The sequence below is a fragment of the Sceloporus occidentalis genome, unplaced genomic scaffold (genome assembly GCF_023333645.1).
Source record: "Sceloporus occidentalis isolate IW3139 unplaced genomic scaffold, rSceOcc1.0.p SCAF_296, whole genome shotgun sequence".
Classification (NCBI taxonomy): domain Eukaryota; kingdom Metazoa; phylum Chordata; class Lepidosauria; order Squamata; family Phrynosomatidae; genus Sceloporus; species Sceloporus occidentalis.
The window spans coordinates 173,166-189,277 of NW_028317276.1; the positions used below are offsets into that span (position 1 = coordinate 173,166).

A 16,112-nucleotide genomic window follows, 5' to 3' on the forward strand; every position below is an offset into this window, starting at 1 on the left:
AGTAACCGCAGCGCTTCTTACGGTCCATGCATTCAAGAACCGCCGACTGATACATTAGCTAAAGAGGGTCCCGGCTCGTGGGAATGGGGATAACGGCAAAAGTACCGGTTCTGCCCAAGCACCATTACTTACTTACCCCACAACACCCCATTCCTTGCTTGCGTATGATTGTCGGCAGAAACAATCGACTAAAACACCAGTGAAAGTAAAGATGACCCCGCTGTTTCGGGGGTAACAGCCGGCATCCAAAGACTAGGACACTAGATACGATAGCTTCGAACAAACGTGTGACGGATATGCATGCGCAAACGATTCTTCTACGGCAGAATGCGGAGATACCGATAAAGGAAAAGGCTGGCATGTACTGTTAGGGTAATGACACTCGCCGCCGTCCCCAAGAAGGAGTTTTCCCGTAATTGTGCCTACGCTGCCCGGTGCGTGCGGTGCCCAATGATTAATATCTTACGGCTTATGAGAAAATCGGCTTTTTTCCTGCGGAAACCCAGCGTATGAGATGTCTGCTACTCCACAAGCAATCTTGGAAGTATTGTCATCATAGGTGTTTTTTAAAGACATTTTAGTTCTATTAGAATGAACCAATCCGTGTACAAATTTTGTGGTAATATTTTTAGCGCTTCCATGGTGAATGTGGTTTTTAAATAAAATGTCCCGGAGACACGTATCCCGGTTTTATGTTTATTTTACGGATTGCTTGCGTTGGAGCGACTGGCCAAGTCGGCCAAGCGCTGAGAGGTCATTGGCAGCTTCCTGCTGACACCATAGAGCCCTTGGGGGGGGGGGGGGGATTTATAAAGGGGTATTAAGTAGGGCTGCAACTAACGATTATTTTAATAATCGATTAGTTGGCCGATTATTTTTTCGATTAATCGGATAAAAAAAACAATATGCAAATTTTTTGTTTATTTAAAATAATTTAATGAACTGGATGTTAAAAAACAACTTAAAATTTACATTAACATTCTTATTTTGTTATGATGTAATAAAAAAACAATATTTTCAAAGTACAAAAACCCAAACACAATATTTATGAAACAAAATAACCCCAAACATTCTGAAAAGAGGTGGACTATTGCTGTTCAAGAAACTTTGCACCCGGCACTTTGCCCCAGCCCTGGCACTTTGCACCCGGCACTTTGCACCCAGCCCTGGCACTTTGCACCCAGCCCTGGCACTTTGTACCCGGCACTTTGCACCCAGCCCTGGCACTTTGCACCCAGAACTTTGCACCCAGCCCTGGCACTTTGCACTGTGCCCCTGCACCCAGTCTCCAACTCTGCCCTGCACCCAGCCCTGCCCCCACACTCACACCCTGCACCCACTCTGCTCTGCACCCACACTCACACTCTGCCCTGCACCCAGTCTCCAACTCTGCCCTGCACCCAGTCTCCTGCCCTGCCCCCACACTCACACCCTGCCCTGCACTCAGTCTCCTACCCTGGCCTGCCCCCCCCACCCCCACTCTGCCCTGCATCCCCTGAAACCCCACCCCCCGCGAATCGCTCTGTGCGAATGGAGCCACTCGCACAGAACGAACGGAGCCACTCGCACAGAGCGAACCGCAACTAAAAGAAGGCGCGTGTAGCGGAAGCGGGGAACGCTCGCGGAGGTAAGTAAAAGGAGCCGAGTGCTCCAACAACGAATCGATCACTCGATTAATCGATAACGGAAATCGATTATTATCGATTTTATCGATTCGTTGTTTCAGCCCTAGTATTAAGCATGCCTCGAATCGTACTTGTAGCCGTTATACATATCCCAATTCTGATGCCATACCGGGTACTAATCTGCCAAATATTACGTAGGATGTGCCTGGGGGGTTTGGTGAGAATTTGTACCTTTTTTTTTTTTTTTATTTAAAAAAGTATTTACATTTTTTATTATAATATAAATATATATATATATATAGCTACTAGTGTGTAGGGGGAGGGGCAATTGCTTATAAGGGGCTTCTGAACACGGGTAGTGACGCAATAATCTATCACAAAGTTTTCTTCTTTGTGTGATTACAAGCGAACTTTTACGTTACTTTTATTACCAAGTCGTCTGAAAGAAAAGTTAACATGGCCAGTAAAGTCCACGTGTGGCATATTACAACACAATGCCAGGGGTGGGGTGAGATCTCGCTTTAACCTTACCTCGCAGCAACACCGTGCTCATCCATGTGACGGGGATTGGCCAAGTGTATGAAAAAACTAAGTTGAATTAAACTCGTTGGCCCAGTAGGGACCTGAAACAAACAAGCTGATTGCAGAAACAATTGTAAAAAGTTCAATTCAATATTTGAACGCTAAGTGGAAATGGTAAAGATTAAAACAAGTTCAGATTCTAGTTTTCTTCAAGGGAGTACATGTTTGCATATAACACCCCCAGCGCCGTGCACAGCGACAACAACCCTCCCAGCGCCGTGCACAGCGACAACCCCCCCCAGCGCCGTGCACAGCGACAACCCTCCCCGCGCCCCGCACAGCAACAACCCTCCCCGCGCCCTGCACAGCAACAACCCCCCCAGCGCCCTGCACAGCAACAACCCCCCCAGCGCCCTGCACAGCAACAACCCCCCCAGCGCCCTGCACAGCAACAGCCCCCCCAGCGCCCTGCACAGCAACAGCCCCCCCAGCGCCCTGCACAGCAACAACCCCTCCCAGCGCCCTGCACAGCAACAACCCCTCCCAGCGCCCTGCACAGCAACAACCCCTCCCAGCGCCCTGCGCAGCAACAACCCTCCCAGCGCCCTGCACAGCAACAACCCTCCCAGCGCTTTGCACAGCAACAACCCCTCCCAGCGCCCTGCACAGCAACAACCCCTCCCAGCGCCCTGCACAGCAACAACCCCTCCCAGCGCCCTGCACAGCAACAACCCCTCCCAGCGCCCTGCACAGCAACAACCCTCCCAGCGCCCTGCACAGCAACAACCCCTCCCAGCGCCCTGCACAGCAACAACCCCTCCCAGCGCCCTGCACAGCAACAACCCCTCCCAGCGCCCTGCACAGCAACAACCCCTCCCAGCGCCCTGCACAGCAACAACCCTCCCAGCGCCCTGCACAGCAACAACCCCTCCCCGCGCCCTGCACAGCAACAACCCCTCCCCGCGCCCTGCACAGCAACAACCCCTCCCCGCGCCCTGCACAGCAACAACCCTCCCCGCGCCCTGCACAGCAACAACCCTCCCCGCGCCCTGCACAGCAACAACCCTCCCAGCGCCCTGCACAGCAACAACCCTCCCAGCGCCATGCACAGCAACAACCCTCCCAGCGCCCTGCACAACAACAACCCCTCCCAGCGCCCTGCACAGCAACAACCCCTCCCAGCGCCCTGCACAACAACAACCCCTCCCAGCGCCCTGCACAGCAACAACCCTCCCCGCGCCCTGCACAGCAACAACCCCTCCCAGCTCACAAGACCCGTGAATTCCGGCTAAAGTTGTCATTTAAGATACCTGGTGCGTCGTTACCGTACCCGAGCGCGTTATCTAACGCAGATGAGCTCATACTTTCTCTTTGGCATTAAAACACCTGGCTCCTGTCCAGCCCGTGTCTCCGATGTCAGCGCAGCGAGGCTGGGTGCGGCGTACTGGATACGCGGAGTACACGGGGAGGGCCGAGCCGCCCGTGGGTGCCCCACATGACACTCCAACCGCAGCGAGCTCACATTGCACCTACAGAGAAGCCCCGAGTTTCTGCACCTGACCAGATGTTAATAGAGCGCTAGCGACGCGAACACGTGCGCTGTGAGATTTTGAGTAAACAATAGGTAATCTGGAGTTAAAAAATAACATCTTTTATTTGTAAGTGATTCGGTACCCATTGTACAGCGCTGCGGAATATGATGGCGCTATATAAAATAAGTGGTAAGTGGATTGACATGCTTACCAAATATACAACTTAAATAAAATGAACATCTATAATGGGGTTTGCAGACTAGAAAAAGCCATATCTGTGAATTAGAAGCCCGCCCTAAGATATACAAAGGCTACCAGAGACCAATCAACAACAGCCAGCAAAGTTAACGATGGGAGAGGTAAGAGGGAATAATGCAGAGTTAACATGGCTGCTCCCATGGTATACGTGTGTTAGTATGTGTGTTTGTGTGTGTATGTATATATATATATAATATAGTGTGCTTAAATGGATAAACGCCATTGCATAGGTTCATTTATGGTTCGGAACTGTAAAATCAGAAAGGTAACCGGTCTAGAGGCAGAATTAACGACGGGTACACGTTATATGTCTCCTGCCTAGTACATTTCCGTGGTTAGCAACTCAGGGGAGCGAGCGCAATTTTCCTCTCTGACGTAGGGCTAGCATCCAGTAATTTGTCACACGCAGCGCAAGCGTTGGGGCCAAATTCCCGTCTCTGGTCTCCACCTTTATGGTAAACGTAAAGTTACATTTTACCCCCACCTAGTGGACAATAGGGCACATTGCGGGATTTCTTGCAACACGGTCCCTTTCTTCTTAAGAGCACTTGTGTATTCAAACTAAATATTCTAGATGAGTACTTTTTAAGCAGGATGTGCCTATCCACATATTGTAGGTTTAGTGAATAAAAGTAGGATCCCGTTCCTCCAAGATGTGGTTACTTTCCGGGAGAGACAAGGAATTACTTGCCACACCGTACGAACTCAAGGGGAACTTTTCAATAACCAGAGATGGCTCGGGGTTCTGGAAGTTCCGTAGGGAAACACACTTGTTACATTTTTAAGTGTCACGTTATGACAGAAGACACCTCCAATGATCAATAGAAGATCTAAGCAGGTGATCCAACCTCCGATGGCAACTTATCTTTTCTGGAAACATATATAATTTGTACAAATTCTAACACAACTGTTTTGTATTCCTACAGTTCTATTCCATAACCTATCCTGCGTGGCCCTAATCCAGGCAAAGAAAACCCGAAGGCATTGCGGTAAGTGGCCCGCTTAATGTTATTTCCAGTTGGACATGCACGGGTCAGAGATGTTCCTCTTACGGCTGCCTTATTCGAAGGTGGAAATGTCGCCTTCACACATTAGAAATAAAGTCGGTGTAATTTTTTTTGAGATATGTTCTTCTGATAGCCGAGATCTGTGGCACCGCTAGCTTTATCTAATCAATGTCGCTTCCTGAAGTTCTCAGTCTTCTCCTTGCCCCTCCCCTTACAAAGGCCGCCTGAACCAATCAACAGCAATCAGCAACTTAATAGCGGAGAGATAACCAAGTGCAGGAAGTCAGGATGGCTGCTCCCATGGTGGGTTTTTATATATTGTCTTTTTCTTCTATGAATAGATATTTTAACCCGTAGACACCAATACGCCGGTTTATTTAATGCACTGATCTTTAAAATGTGTCATTTGGGAAAAGCAAAAGATCTGACTTTTGGATATTCGGAATTATGAATTGGAAATTATCCCCACATGCCTGTCTTTTCCTCCTTTTTAAATCGCGCATTTGTAAAACTGTGTAGATACACACAATTTAGATGTTTAGCGATGTTATTCATGTTGATTGTTTTGGGGGTTTCTTTACTATATATATGTTTTTATTACATTTTGGGGGCTATTGCTTAACGAAGCCTGGCCTGTAATTTCCTATTCTGTATGTTGGGGGGGCTTTAAACCCCCAGGTTTATATTTGGTGCCAGTCCGGCCATAGACTTACAACTTCTCAACATTCCAGGCAAAGCGGGATCCAGGAGGAATTGCTAGTAGCAATGGCGACACAGACTTACATCGAGTCGGACCACCAGGGACAAAGCCCCCTTCCTGCTTCATCAATGGTAGGCATAAAAGACTACACAATTATACAAAACTAAACAAAAGACTATTTACAAATTTATTAGTTGTGTTGATCGATGCAATTAGAAAAAAAATACGCAACGGAAGAATTTTATATTTTTTGTATACTGTTACTGTAGTCTCTTCTTCGGACGCGGCCCCAACACCCACGTATCACAAAAGGTCAGCGGTCAAGGCTCACCACCACCATTTCTCAATAAGTTGGTCTGGGTCTTAGGAAAAAAAAATATATTGTGGAGGTATCCATATGGGCTCCAAGCGACTAAGAAATATATATATATATATATTAAAGAATAGTGCAAATGAAAATGGCAAAGAGAAAAGGGCATGTTTGCATAAGGGATTGATATAAAGTATTTGGTTGTATTCTGAGTAGATGAGACCATATTGATGTTATGTCTTTAATACCAAAATCTGGATTATGTTCTACTCTTCTCTGAGCATCTTCGGTTTAAAGGTGGCATTCTTTGCACCAAGGCTGACATGGTATTAGCTGTCACGTGTAAAACAGTCAGTCTTTCTTATATGGGCCAAAGCAACATGGCGGACTAGATGGCCTCCCAGCTGGTCTTATTGGAATTGGTACTGATGACTGATAGTTGGCTTCTTAATCCTAGCTCGTCCTTAGATATTCTTGCAGCATGATCTGTTTGCTTCGGTGGCCTGGGGTTGAGACTGGATTGGAGCAGCCTCCTTGGACAAGGTCACCGTATTATCCTTTGGAACACCTCCTTTACTCTTCAGAACCTTCTGGTAGACATCTAAAAAGTCAGACAAAATAATATTTACTGGAGATATCGCCTACTTCAAATATGACGCCCAAGCTCTTCATGTCAGTAATTTAAAGAATTCACAGTTTTCTGCAAAATCATCAGAAGATAAACCCATATTTGCCCTTTCAGAGGTTCATACAGCATTACAAATGTTTAAAGACCGGAACTTTGACTAACTGGTAGCCATCAGCCCTGTTTAGACATCTCTTATGGTAGAGCAGACCTTCTAGGTTCATCATAAATGGAACCACTGAGCACCCCCATCACCACCACACGGACATACACAATTTCTCCTCACCTCTAAGGATGGTTTCAAAGGCCAGTTCCACGTTGGTGGAGTCAAGGGCTGAAGTCTCGATACATAGCAAACCATTGCTATCTGTCATAGATTTAAAAAAGGAAAGATATAGTGAGCATGACATTCTCCTGGTATCATTATGCCACCAATGTTTGGAGGGCACTATTATCATTTCTTCATGGTTTGTGTGGGGTGTCCCCTGGTGGTTACCTGCATACATCTTGGCTTCTTCTGAAGGAACCTCCCGTGCTTCATCTTTTAGGTCACACTTGTTGCCGACCAACATGACCACAATGCTGGCATCTGCATGGTCATAGAGTTCCTTCAGCCACCGTTCGATGCTGTCGTACGTCTGATGCTTGGTGATGTCATACACCAGGAGAGCGCCAACTGCACCCCTGTAATAGCTAAAACAGTGACCCAGTTTAAAGAAGGAAACCATGTGTTACACCAAATTGGACACTAGAAAGATGACAACATTGGAAGCATGGCCTGAGATGGACAGCTTAACCTGCACTAGAGAGATGGACATGGTTGTCCCATGAGACACGGGCAGCTGTGGGGTTATATAGATAGACACCCATGGGATTTACATCTTGCTGCAAAAGCAGTCACTAAAGCCATGCATTCATGATGATCTACAATGGCAGCCTCTGGCTTAATGCTACGCTTGGTGAGTACTACTTGGCTTAAAGATCATTTGCCACACTAAAATGGTAACAAACAAATCAACCATAAACAGTGTGGTCTGCTGGGATCTTATGGACCTCTCGCCAGCAGACTCTGGGGACATCTTGGTTTTGTGAATGGTATGGCCTGCCTTTGAAAGGCAGAATCAGAAGTTGTGGCCCTCGTACGTACGCGGATGTGATTGCTCTGTAGCGTTCCAGCCCTGCCGTATCCCATATCTGTGCCTTTACCAGGTGGCCATCGACCGTCAGCGTGCGCGTGGAGAACTCCACACCAATGGTGGTTCGACTGTCATGGTTAAACTCGTTTCTGGTAAACCGGGAGAGAAGGTTGGTTTTACCCACGCCGGATTCTCCGATAAGGACCACTGTGGAAAAGAAGTTAATGATATGAAGTCTACGTCTAACAAAAGGTTCATCAGGATCCCTATCCTCTTAGCAGTCCTTTGATACGCTTATACCCAGCAAACATTCTGACCTCCTAGGAAAAAAGGAGCATCAGGAAGAGGGTTTGCCCTCCAAAGAAGGACTAGCTAAACTAAACAGGGACACTTGGGAGACAAGGGGAAAAGAGTAATTTCCAAACTCTGAGACAATAAAATCAATGGCTTTTGTTAATGGTTTTTTTTTTCAATTAATACTTGAAGCCAAAGTCCAGTATCCATGGAGAATTCTTGGCTCCCAGTTTGAGAGCTGCGGGGGTAGACGGACTAAACCCTAAACCCATACCTCCCAACTGTCTCACTTTGTGCAGGACAGTGGCAATTTTGTCTTTCTATCCCACCGTCCACTGAGCTCTACCTCCCGCTTTTCAGAACAGAGATAGAGCTTGGTGGGACAGCGGGATTCAGGACCTCAATTGTGTGCATGTACAGTGGTAGCGCTGTCGGTTTGAGTGAGACCCTACCTTCTAAGCTCCGCACCCTGATATCAACAGGAGTAGAAGCTGGGATAAGGATGCTCTTGTGGGGTATCTATAAAATACAGCTTACATTTACTTTTTTGTATATTTATAGTTCTAGCTAAAAAACATTTCTCGATGTGTTCTAATTTATTCATATGTCCACAAGGATACAGGATTCTTGGTAAAATAATATGCTTTTGAGGAATCCACTCTTTGCTATCTTGACTATGTAGATGTTATATTGAAGCAGAGAAGGCTTTAAGAACTGCCAAAATCGAATCATAATACCATTTAAAGTGATGATTTGATTGACCAACAACACTTTCTTCCAGTGACCTTTTCAGGAGCCCCATACCCAGATTCCCAGCTCAGAATATTTTCTTACGGGAAGCATTTTATAGGTCGAAAAGAGTTTGTGGGTAAACAAGGCTCCTGATCGGTATCCTGTGTATATACTGACTCAACCTTGAGTCCCCTGGAAGGGAAAGGTTATGAGCAGATAGAATATAAACTCCTACAGGACTGGAGACAACATTGGAAATTATTATAGTATTTTGGCTTTTTTTTTCGTTCCACAGGCGAGTGGATACGAGTTAACGGTCTCACTGATGAGAGGTCACATGGACGGCAACCTGGCATTGCCGCACTGAGTAGGCATGGAGGACCTAGAGTGCCAGGGAACTGGTTTCTTCAAAAGAATCCAAAGTTATTTTTTCGCTGCTGCAATGCCTGCTTGGAAACTGTTAACTGGTCGCCGACAGTCAACCATGGGATCGGCAGATGGGATCTTGACCACTAGATCCCGTCTGCTGTTTGCGAGCCAAAAACAAGCCGAGAGGGAAGATCACTGTATCGGCACCTGGTCTCGGCCTTCTGCAGCTCATCTTGGTAGATATCTCAGCAGGCATGACACCACAGCCCCGGTGGCATGACCTCTATTGCATACCTTTCATAATTTTATCACGGCAAAGAGGGACTCTTGTTTTCGGTGGGATGGGGGCTGGCATTTAAAAGAAGAATTTATACAGCCATTCCTGCTGTTTCTATACACATTATCGGGGCTTTTAGGTCTGTAGAACCCTGTGATACCCTCATACCCAGCAAACATTCTGACCTCCTAGAAAAGAGGGGCATCAGGGGAGGAAAAATGTGCACTGGTCCCATTGAGGGACTGGTCAAAGTAAGCGGCGACATTTAGCAGGTATAGTAATTATGGACCAGAACGTTGACACTTCTTAAGCGGAACTGTTCCCACACGGATGTAGCGAGTGAAAGAATTCTTTGTTTTATTTGGGGGAATTTGGAAAGTTTTGCTGATACAGGAATATTAAATAGTTCTTAAAACATGAACAGAGATTTTATTGCACGTTGATGACCCGCGTAAAGTTTTGTTTTGGATGTCAGGGCCACTTGAAAAACGCTGAAAGACGTTCCTTAGTTGTGGCTGCTGGTAGCCAATGACCCCTAACAAAGCAAACCTAGTCGCCCTTACGTGTTTAACTAATGTGTTTAACTAGTTTTTCTGTACTTCATATAGATAATGCAACATTCATGATTTTATGAATATATATATATATATATATAAAACGCTGGCCAGGGTTGCTGCTGGCAGAGCATCATGGGAGTTGTTCTGTGTTGTCTGTGCTCTGAATCGGTGTATTGATGGCTATGCCCCTTAGAATCGAAGAATTAGTCCACAGAGCTGACAGCCGGCCCTTGGTTTGTCTGTATTATCAGCACCTCTGGCCATTAAGGTGTTAACTGTAGTTGAATCACTTTCTGGGGCGCTGTACAAGCCCCGGCTGCCTCCCAGGTATGGATGCATTGAAAAATGTCACGCGTGGTTTAGGTGTGGCGCATCTAGGGAACCAGTGAACCAACATGCCATTGTTCCACCCCAGTCTTAATTGCCCTGCTGCGGTGCAGATGCAGCTTCTCGCTGATTTTTTTTTCTTTCTCCCTTTAAATGATCATTTTTGGCTTCTTCTTTGCAATGAGGCAGACCAAATCAATATTTGGGGTAAAATAAAAACTGCGTCTAGCATTCTGATATCAAGAGAAAGGTGGTAAACCGCACTTGTCCTGCCAAACGTGGTCGGCCGTTGAGCCGCAAGCCTTGAAATGCCAGAAATCTCAGAGAAACGGCCATGCAGGGGTTAATCACAAAGACCAAAGTCTAAAAGGACCTACCTTTGAACACAAAATTATATTCGTCTTCCCCTGACCCCATGTCGGGCCGTGCACATCAGTCCCCGCTTCCTGCTTTAGTCTCGTCTCTCTTCTCCCTTTTGTGTTTTGCGGTGGGATTTCAGCGACGTCCGCTCTAGGTCGCTCTACCTGCGGAATCTCTAGCACCTTTTTGGAATGTTCCTAACGGCTGCTCTTCAAGGGGATTCCTGGCATATTCCGGGGCACTCGTTCCGAAGGGTCTATGTGCCAGCCTAGCAGGTGGAGAGAGGAGCAGCGAAGTGACTCAATAGGCGTTCTGTTCCTTCCTGCTTCCCCCAGCTGCTGTGTTTGGATAGGTGTCGATTTTCAGGTTGGACAGGTAACAGAAGGCTGGGCTACCTGGGAACGTAATTACCTGGGTGTAGTAATAAACTAGTCAGTTATTAACCAGTCCCCCCCCCCCCCCCCCCCGGAGCTCCTTCTACTCTCATCTCATGATTAGTCTTTAAACATGCACATTTAACCCCAAAAAACAAATGGTCAACTCCTCCTGCCTCCTCCTGGCTCTCCTGCCGCTCCTCTTCCACACTATTACTGGAACTAGATAACACCACTGCGAGCTCTGCAAATTAAAGAATAAGTCATCCTTCCAAAACTTAAAATCCAAAAATTAAACCTTGATTTTTTGTATCTAGAAAGGTCGTATTCCAGATTTTATGCTGGTAATCCTTGATTTTTGACATCTAGAAATTTCACATTCCAGTTCTACTGTTCTCATTTCTAGGTTTTTGATAGTTAGAAATGCCGTATTCCAGTTCTAGAGTTCGTTATCCTAGGTTTTTGATATTTAGAAATGTCATATTGCTTTTGTTTGCTTTTCTGGATTTTTGATATCTGGAAATGTCATATCCCAGTTCTGCTGGTCGTAATCCTAGATTCTTGATCTCTAGAAATTACGTATTCCTGTTATAAAGTACGTAATCCTAGACTGTTCATGTCTAGAAAAAGTACATTTAAGTTCTATTGTTCAAAATCCTATTTTTGACATCTAGAAATTTCATATTCCAGTTCTAATGTTCACATTCCTAGTTTTTTATATTTAGAAATGTTGCATTCCAGTTCTAGAGTCCGTAATCCTAAATGCTTGATATCTAGAACATTTTTATTCCAGTTTTATTATTCGTAATCTAAAATTTTTGATATCTAGAAAATGTCTATTCCGATTTTATTGTTCATAATAAATCCTAAATTTTTAATATCTAGAAAATTTATATTCCAGTTTTATGGTTCGGAATCCTAGAATTTTGATATCTAGAAATGTCGTATCCCAGTTTTATTGTTTGTAATCTAGAATGAAATCGGAATCGTCACAGCTTTTAGTATGAATATCATAAACAACCATTCACTTACACTGACTGAAAAATAAAAAGTATATAAATTACTTGAGGGAATCCAATCAGTTTCCTAAATTGCCTTCTTGGCGCCTACAAGCCAAGCCAAGCCAGAGCAATTCGGCCTTCTCCAAAGGGTACGAGCTATGTCATGGGGAGGAATAATCAAGCAGGAAGATAAGATGGCTTCTCCGATGGTATAAATATAAAATGGGTTTCTGGTACCTAAATATCAAGTGTTTCAATCTGCAAACACGATAATTTAGTGCATTTCACTGAAAACGTTGGTTTGGTAATGTGACAGATACCATTTTATTTCATTATGTGAATATAACGAGGGTTAACCAGCGGCTCTCATTGCCTAAATCCAAACGTTTATTGTCTATTTACTTAGAGGGCAGTAGAACTGATCCCGCATTGAATACTTATTTCACAGTTAATCCCCACAGTTCAGAAAACCACTGAACCAAAACATCACTTGGCTTCCTCATGCGCGCCAAGGGCATCTAGTTGTGCCAATTTACATATCATGTGGGTATTTTTATTTTTAGCTCTAACAGATCCACTTTTCTGTATAATAAGGATACCACCAATCATACGTTAGGAACCAGGTACAACAGGCATGAATATATTAAGGAGATCCCTGCTTTTTTTGGTAATTCCTTCTGTCCTCCATCAGGATCACATGACCCTTTCCTCAGAAATTCCGCTTCTTAACAATACAGCTTATCACAGGTAAGGTCCCCTTCAGCTCTGCTGGGCAGACTATCTCAGGGGTTCTCACGGTATTTAGTCCATAGAACACCCAAATGAAAGGAAAAACGATGGGACGATAGTCCAGTTCCATGTCTAAACCATGCTAAGATCAAAGGAAGACTTCTGATTGAAGTAAGAGCAGGTTGTTGCCACAGCAGAAGCTCATTACAAAGTGGTATAGCCAGTAATGCAAGAATACAGTGACTCTTTCCCAGCACTGTAGGATTTCTGAGAAGCCACAGATCTTTTGGTTACGCATTACCGGAGAACTCGCTTCATCAGATTGCGTGGTCGGTGGGGAGGCCTGGCACCGAGGAGTTACCGCCTCTTCACAAAATGGATCTTGAGCTTTCAATGGCCGATATGTGAAGAGCCATTTACACAGCAACAAGTTTACTCCCAGTGCTGTGGAGTTTATCACAAGCAGAGGGACATACCGGATAGGAAGGATAGGAAAGAGAGGATTTCATTTTGCCCAGGCGGACATACACACGTTATGTGGACAGTTACAGCAGGTGCTGAACCATGACTCTATGCTTATAAAGCCTTGGCTGCAAGGGAGCAATGACCACGAGAGCATACCTGGCACTAGCGGGCAGTCATCCCACCAGCTGCTCTGTCATTTAGTCAGCGACTGCTGGACCCTCCTCATGGTAACTCTGTGACAATGTAACAATCCAACTAAATCAAACTTTTTTTTGCTTGATTTCAAAATAACAATGCTACCATTCTTAATCGTCTCAGTTGTGATTCGTGAAGAAAGGAAAACTTGAAAATAATTGTGGTTAAATGGAAGCCCACTGTATGTAAATATATATTTAAGGGCGTTTCACCAGGGGGTATGTAAAAATGTTAAGACATTTTCAGTTGCACATCTCTCAAACAGGAAGCTCCTTAAACCACAGCAGGAAGTCAAAAGTGCAACAGAAATTGGATTCCCCCTTGTCTGATGTAAATTACAGACAGCTGCATTTTATTTCCTTATTATAAAGAAACATTTTTTTATAAATATTTGTGAGATGCAACAAAGTAGAAACATGATCATCTCCAGTCAACAGATCTCTCTAGTTAAGCGTGTTTTAGATACGTTTTTAAAGACATTTACAGAAAGTTTGAAACTTAGATGTTAACTACAGACATAGGCAGTCGCACAAATGTCCCACAGCAGGGAAAGAAAACTAGACCACAAGAGGTTGGCAGAGGCTTTTTGTCTGCATCCTTTCAGAGGGATTGTGTGGGTAACAAGACCGGCCTTTCTCCATGAGCTCAAGATCTCTCATATCCTCCGTTGGTGAACACTCTTTTCTTCTGTCTGCACTGCTGTTCCTCCTAAGAAGCCGAAACCTGGTTGAGAGGTTCCTCCAGGTAATGCACCAAAGCCTGGGCCTGAGAGCAGACAAATACAAAGACGATTATGGTCTTATTTAACCCCTTTCATGCAGGAACGATTAAATAAAATAGAAACACAGAACCTGTCAGCATTTGGCCCGTCTAGTCTGCCTGCTTCCCCTGCTGTAAAGACTTAAACCTCAATCAGTCGTTGGTCTAGTCTTAGATTCAGGAGCCGTATGTCTATCCTATGCATGTTTACATTCCCAAACCTTTCATCCAAGAGTTAAAGGGCATAATGTATAAACTTCCGTGCAAAAGAAAGACAGCGTTGAAATTACTTAATGCCACAATATATTTGTGCGAAGTCCTGTATCCTGGCCAGGTGGTCAACACCAGGGAAAGCGGTTTGTTTTATAGTTTGGTCCTTTTTGATCTCCATTTATTCTATTATTTTTTTTCCTGACATTTATCTTTTGCTTTTTATACAGTGTATTTTCTATCATATAGAATATAGTGATTTTTAATATATGTATACTGGTTCCTTATGCACTAACAATATCCTAATAGCATTTTTATTATATATTGTATTTAGAACTGGTATATACCTCCATTGTGTTTATTGATCTTGAGATTATATATATATAATATATATATTGTATTGAAGTGAAAATGTATTTTTCTATAAATATATTATGGCATTGAGTAATTTAATTACCCTATATTATATTTAGAGAATCCTCTTTGTTAATCTGTCTTTAGCCATTTGAGGTTTGTATTCCGTGTTCTTTGTTTTGCTGGCAGTGCATGCGTTTATAGTTTTCTATACACTTTCTGCATGGAGTATTTACTAGTTTTATTTCTCACCTTGGCTTTTAGCATCCCAAAGCCAACAGTCTCTTTGGCATACATGCACAGCAGCAAGTTGGACACTCTGGTGATCGCCACGCGGCCTTCCTGCATGGTGACAAGAGAAGCGATAAACAGGTTAACCAGCACAAGGCTTTATTCTGTGAGCGCTGGAGCCGCAAAAGGATATATTTTAACGCTACCCACGATTGTCAAATTCACAGTAAGAACCAGATTCGTGCCTATTGATCGCTCATCCCAAAATAAGTCCCTGCATGCACCTGGCTCTCTCTTCCTGATTGGCTGCCCAGCTTGTCTGTGTATAAATGCTTTTATTTATAGTCACTAACCATGCAGTCCATAAGGATAAATTTAAGATTGTCCTCGTTGAACGCCTGATGTCCGTTTTTATCATAGGCAGCCCATATGTTGCTAGCAATAGCAGCCGTAACTCGGGCATCTGTGTCACCGTAACCAGAATATGCAAGTAGAGATCCTTCATTGTTCAGCAGCCTGGAAGAGAGAATATATCTGACACGTCAATGGGTGTTACACGGAAGACATTTTTCTCTTTGAGAAAGCTATGGATGGAGTTAGTAAGAAAGAAATCTAGTCTTCTATAGCCCAAGCGTAATAAAGTACACTTTCTTAGTGCCACAGAGTTCTACCGCTGGGGCTTTTTGTCACAAAGTAGAATAAACCTGCATCTACAGTGCTAAAGGAACAAATAAAAACGGTCCCTTTAGGGTCTACTATCCAATATTTAGCTTTCTTCCCCAAAATGGGGTTAACCATGTAAGCAAGAAGACTTGTTGGGTATGGATCCCTTGTTGCCCCAGGCTGTACTCACAGAGTGCTCTGCACACCCCCAGTATTGGCTTGAGCAAGGACCTGGGTCAGGGCTTTGGGTCTCAGCATTCTCCACCAGCAAGTATCAGACCCCACTTCTACAACCTCTTCCCTATCTGCAGTACGTCTGTCATGTGATATAAGGATTCCCTCTACCGGAAAGAGTAGTGGAGCGTGCTGGGAAATGTAGTTCCTTCTCCCATAATACATCTACTGGAGATAATAGTCTTGCCTCCTCACTAGAAACAATAGGAAATGCGTTTTGGACACATACATTATGCGTAATTAGTAGCAATGCTGAGTAGAAGGAG

The 16,112-nt window shown here is 44.5% G+C and overlaps 2 protein-coding genes across 3 annotated transcripts; both read right to left on the bottom strand.

Moving 5' to 3' along the window:
- Positions 1 to 6,418: 6,418 nt before the first annotated feature.
- On the bottom strand, positions 6,419 to 10,688 carry LOC149275177 (ras-related protein Rab-25-like). The gene is made up of 5 exons (XM_089504920.1): positions 10,649 to 10,688; positions 7,727 to 7,922; positions 7,076 to 7,272; positions 6,866 to 6,946; positions 6,419 to 6,555 (listed from the first exon to the last, which is right to left on the bottom strand). Exons 1-5 carry the CDS (start codon positions 10,686 to 10,688, stop codon positions 6,419 to 6,421), a joined length of 651 nt encoding a protein of 216 aa, XP_089361046.1.
- Positions 10,689 to 14,103: 3,415 nt separating this feature from the next.
- On the bottom strand, positions 14,104 to 15,870 carry LOC149275178 (ragulator complex protein LAMTOR2-B). Of its 2 annotated transcripts, XM_089504926.1 has the most exons (4): positions 15,803 to 15,870; positions 15,303 to 15,465; positions 14,971 to 15,060; positions 14,104 to 14,160 (listed from the first exon to the last, which is right to left on the bottom strand). In XM_089504926.1, exons 1-4 carry the CDS (start codon positions 15,868 to 15,870, stop codon positions 14,104 to 14,106), a joined length of 378 nt encoding a protein of 125 aa, XP_089361052.1. The 2 variants fall into 2 exon arrangements, with proteins under 2 accessions (XP_089361052.1, XP_089361054.1); XM_089504928.1 differs by lacking the exon at positions 14,971 to 15,060.
- Between the last annotated feature and the right edge of the window lie 242 nt (positions 15,871 to 16,112).

What these genes read in the sequence shown, in the direction of transcription:
- LOC149275177 (XM_089504920.1), bottom strand. Translation starts at nt 10,688, where the DNA reads ATGGGGTCAGGGGAAGACGAATATAATTTTGTGTTCAAAG. An exon ending in ATATAATTTTGTGTTCAAAG is followed by an intron (nt 7,923 to 10,648) that starts GTAGGTCCTTTT and finishes TCTTTTCCACAG; the next exon opens with TGGTCCTTATCGGAGAATCC. An exon ending in AGAAGCCAAGATGTATGCAG is followed by an intron (nt 6,947 to 7,075) that starts GTAACCACCAGG and finishes AATCTATGACAG; the next exon opens with ATAGCAATGGTTTGCTATGT.
- LOC149275178 (XM_089504926.1), bottom strand. Translation starts at nt 15,870, where the DNA reads ATGCTGAGACCCAAAGCCCTGACCCAGGTCCTTGCTCAAGCCAATACT. An exon ending in TTATCCTTATGGACTGCATG is followed by an intron (nt 15,061 to 15,302) that starts GTTAGTGACTAT and finishes GTCACCATGCAG; the next exon opens with GAAGGCCGCGTGGCGATCAC. An exon ending in TTGGGATGCTAAAAGCCAAG is followed by an intron (nt 14,161 to 14,970) that starts GTGAGAAATAAA and finishes GTCTGCTCTCAG; the next exon opens with GCCCAGGCTTTGGTGCATTA.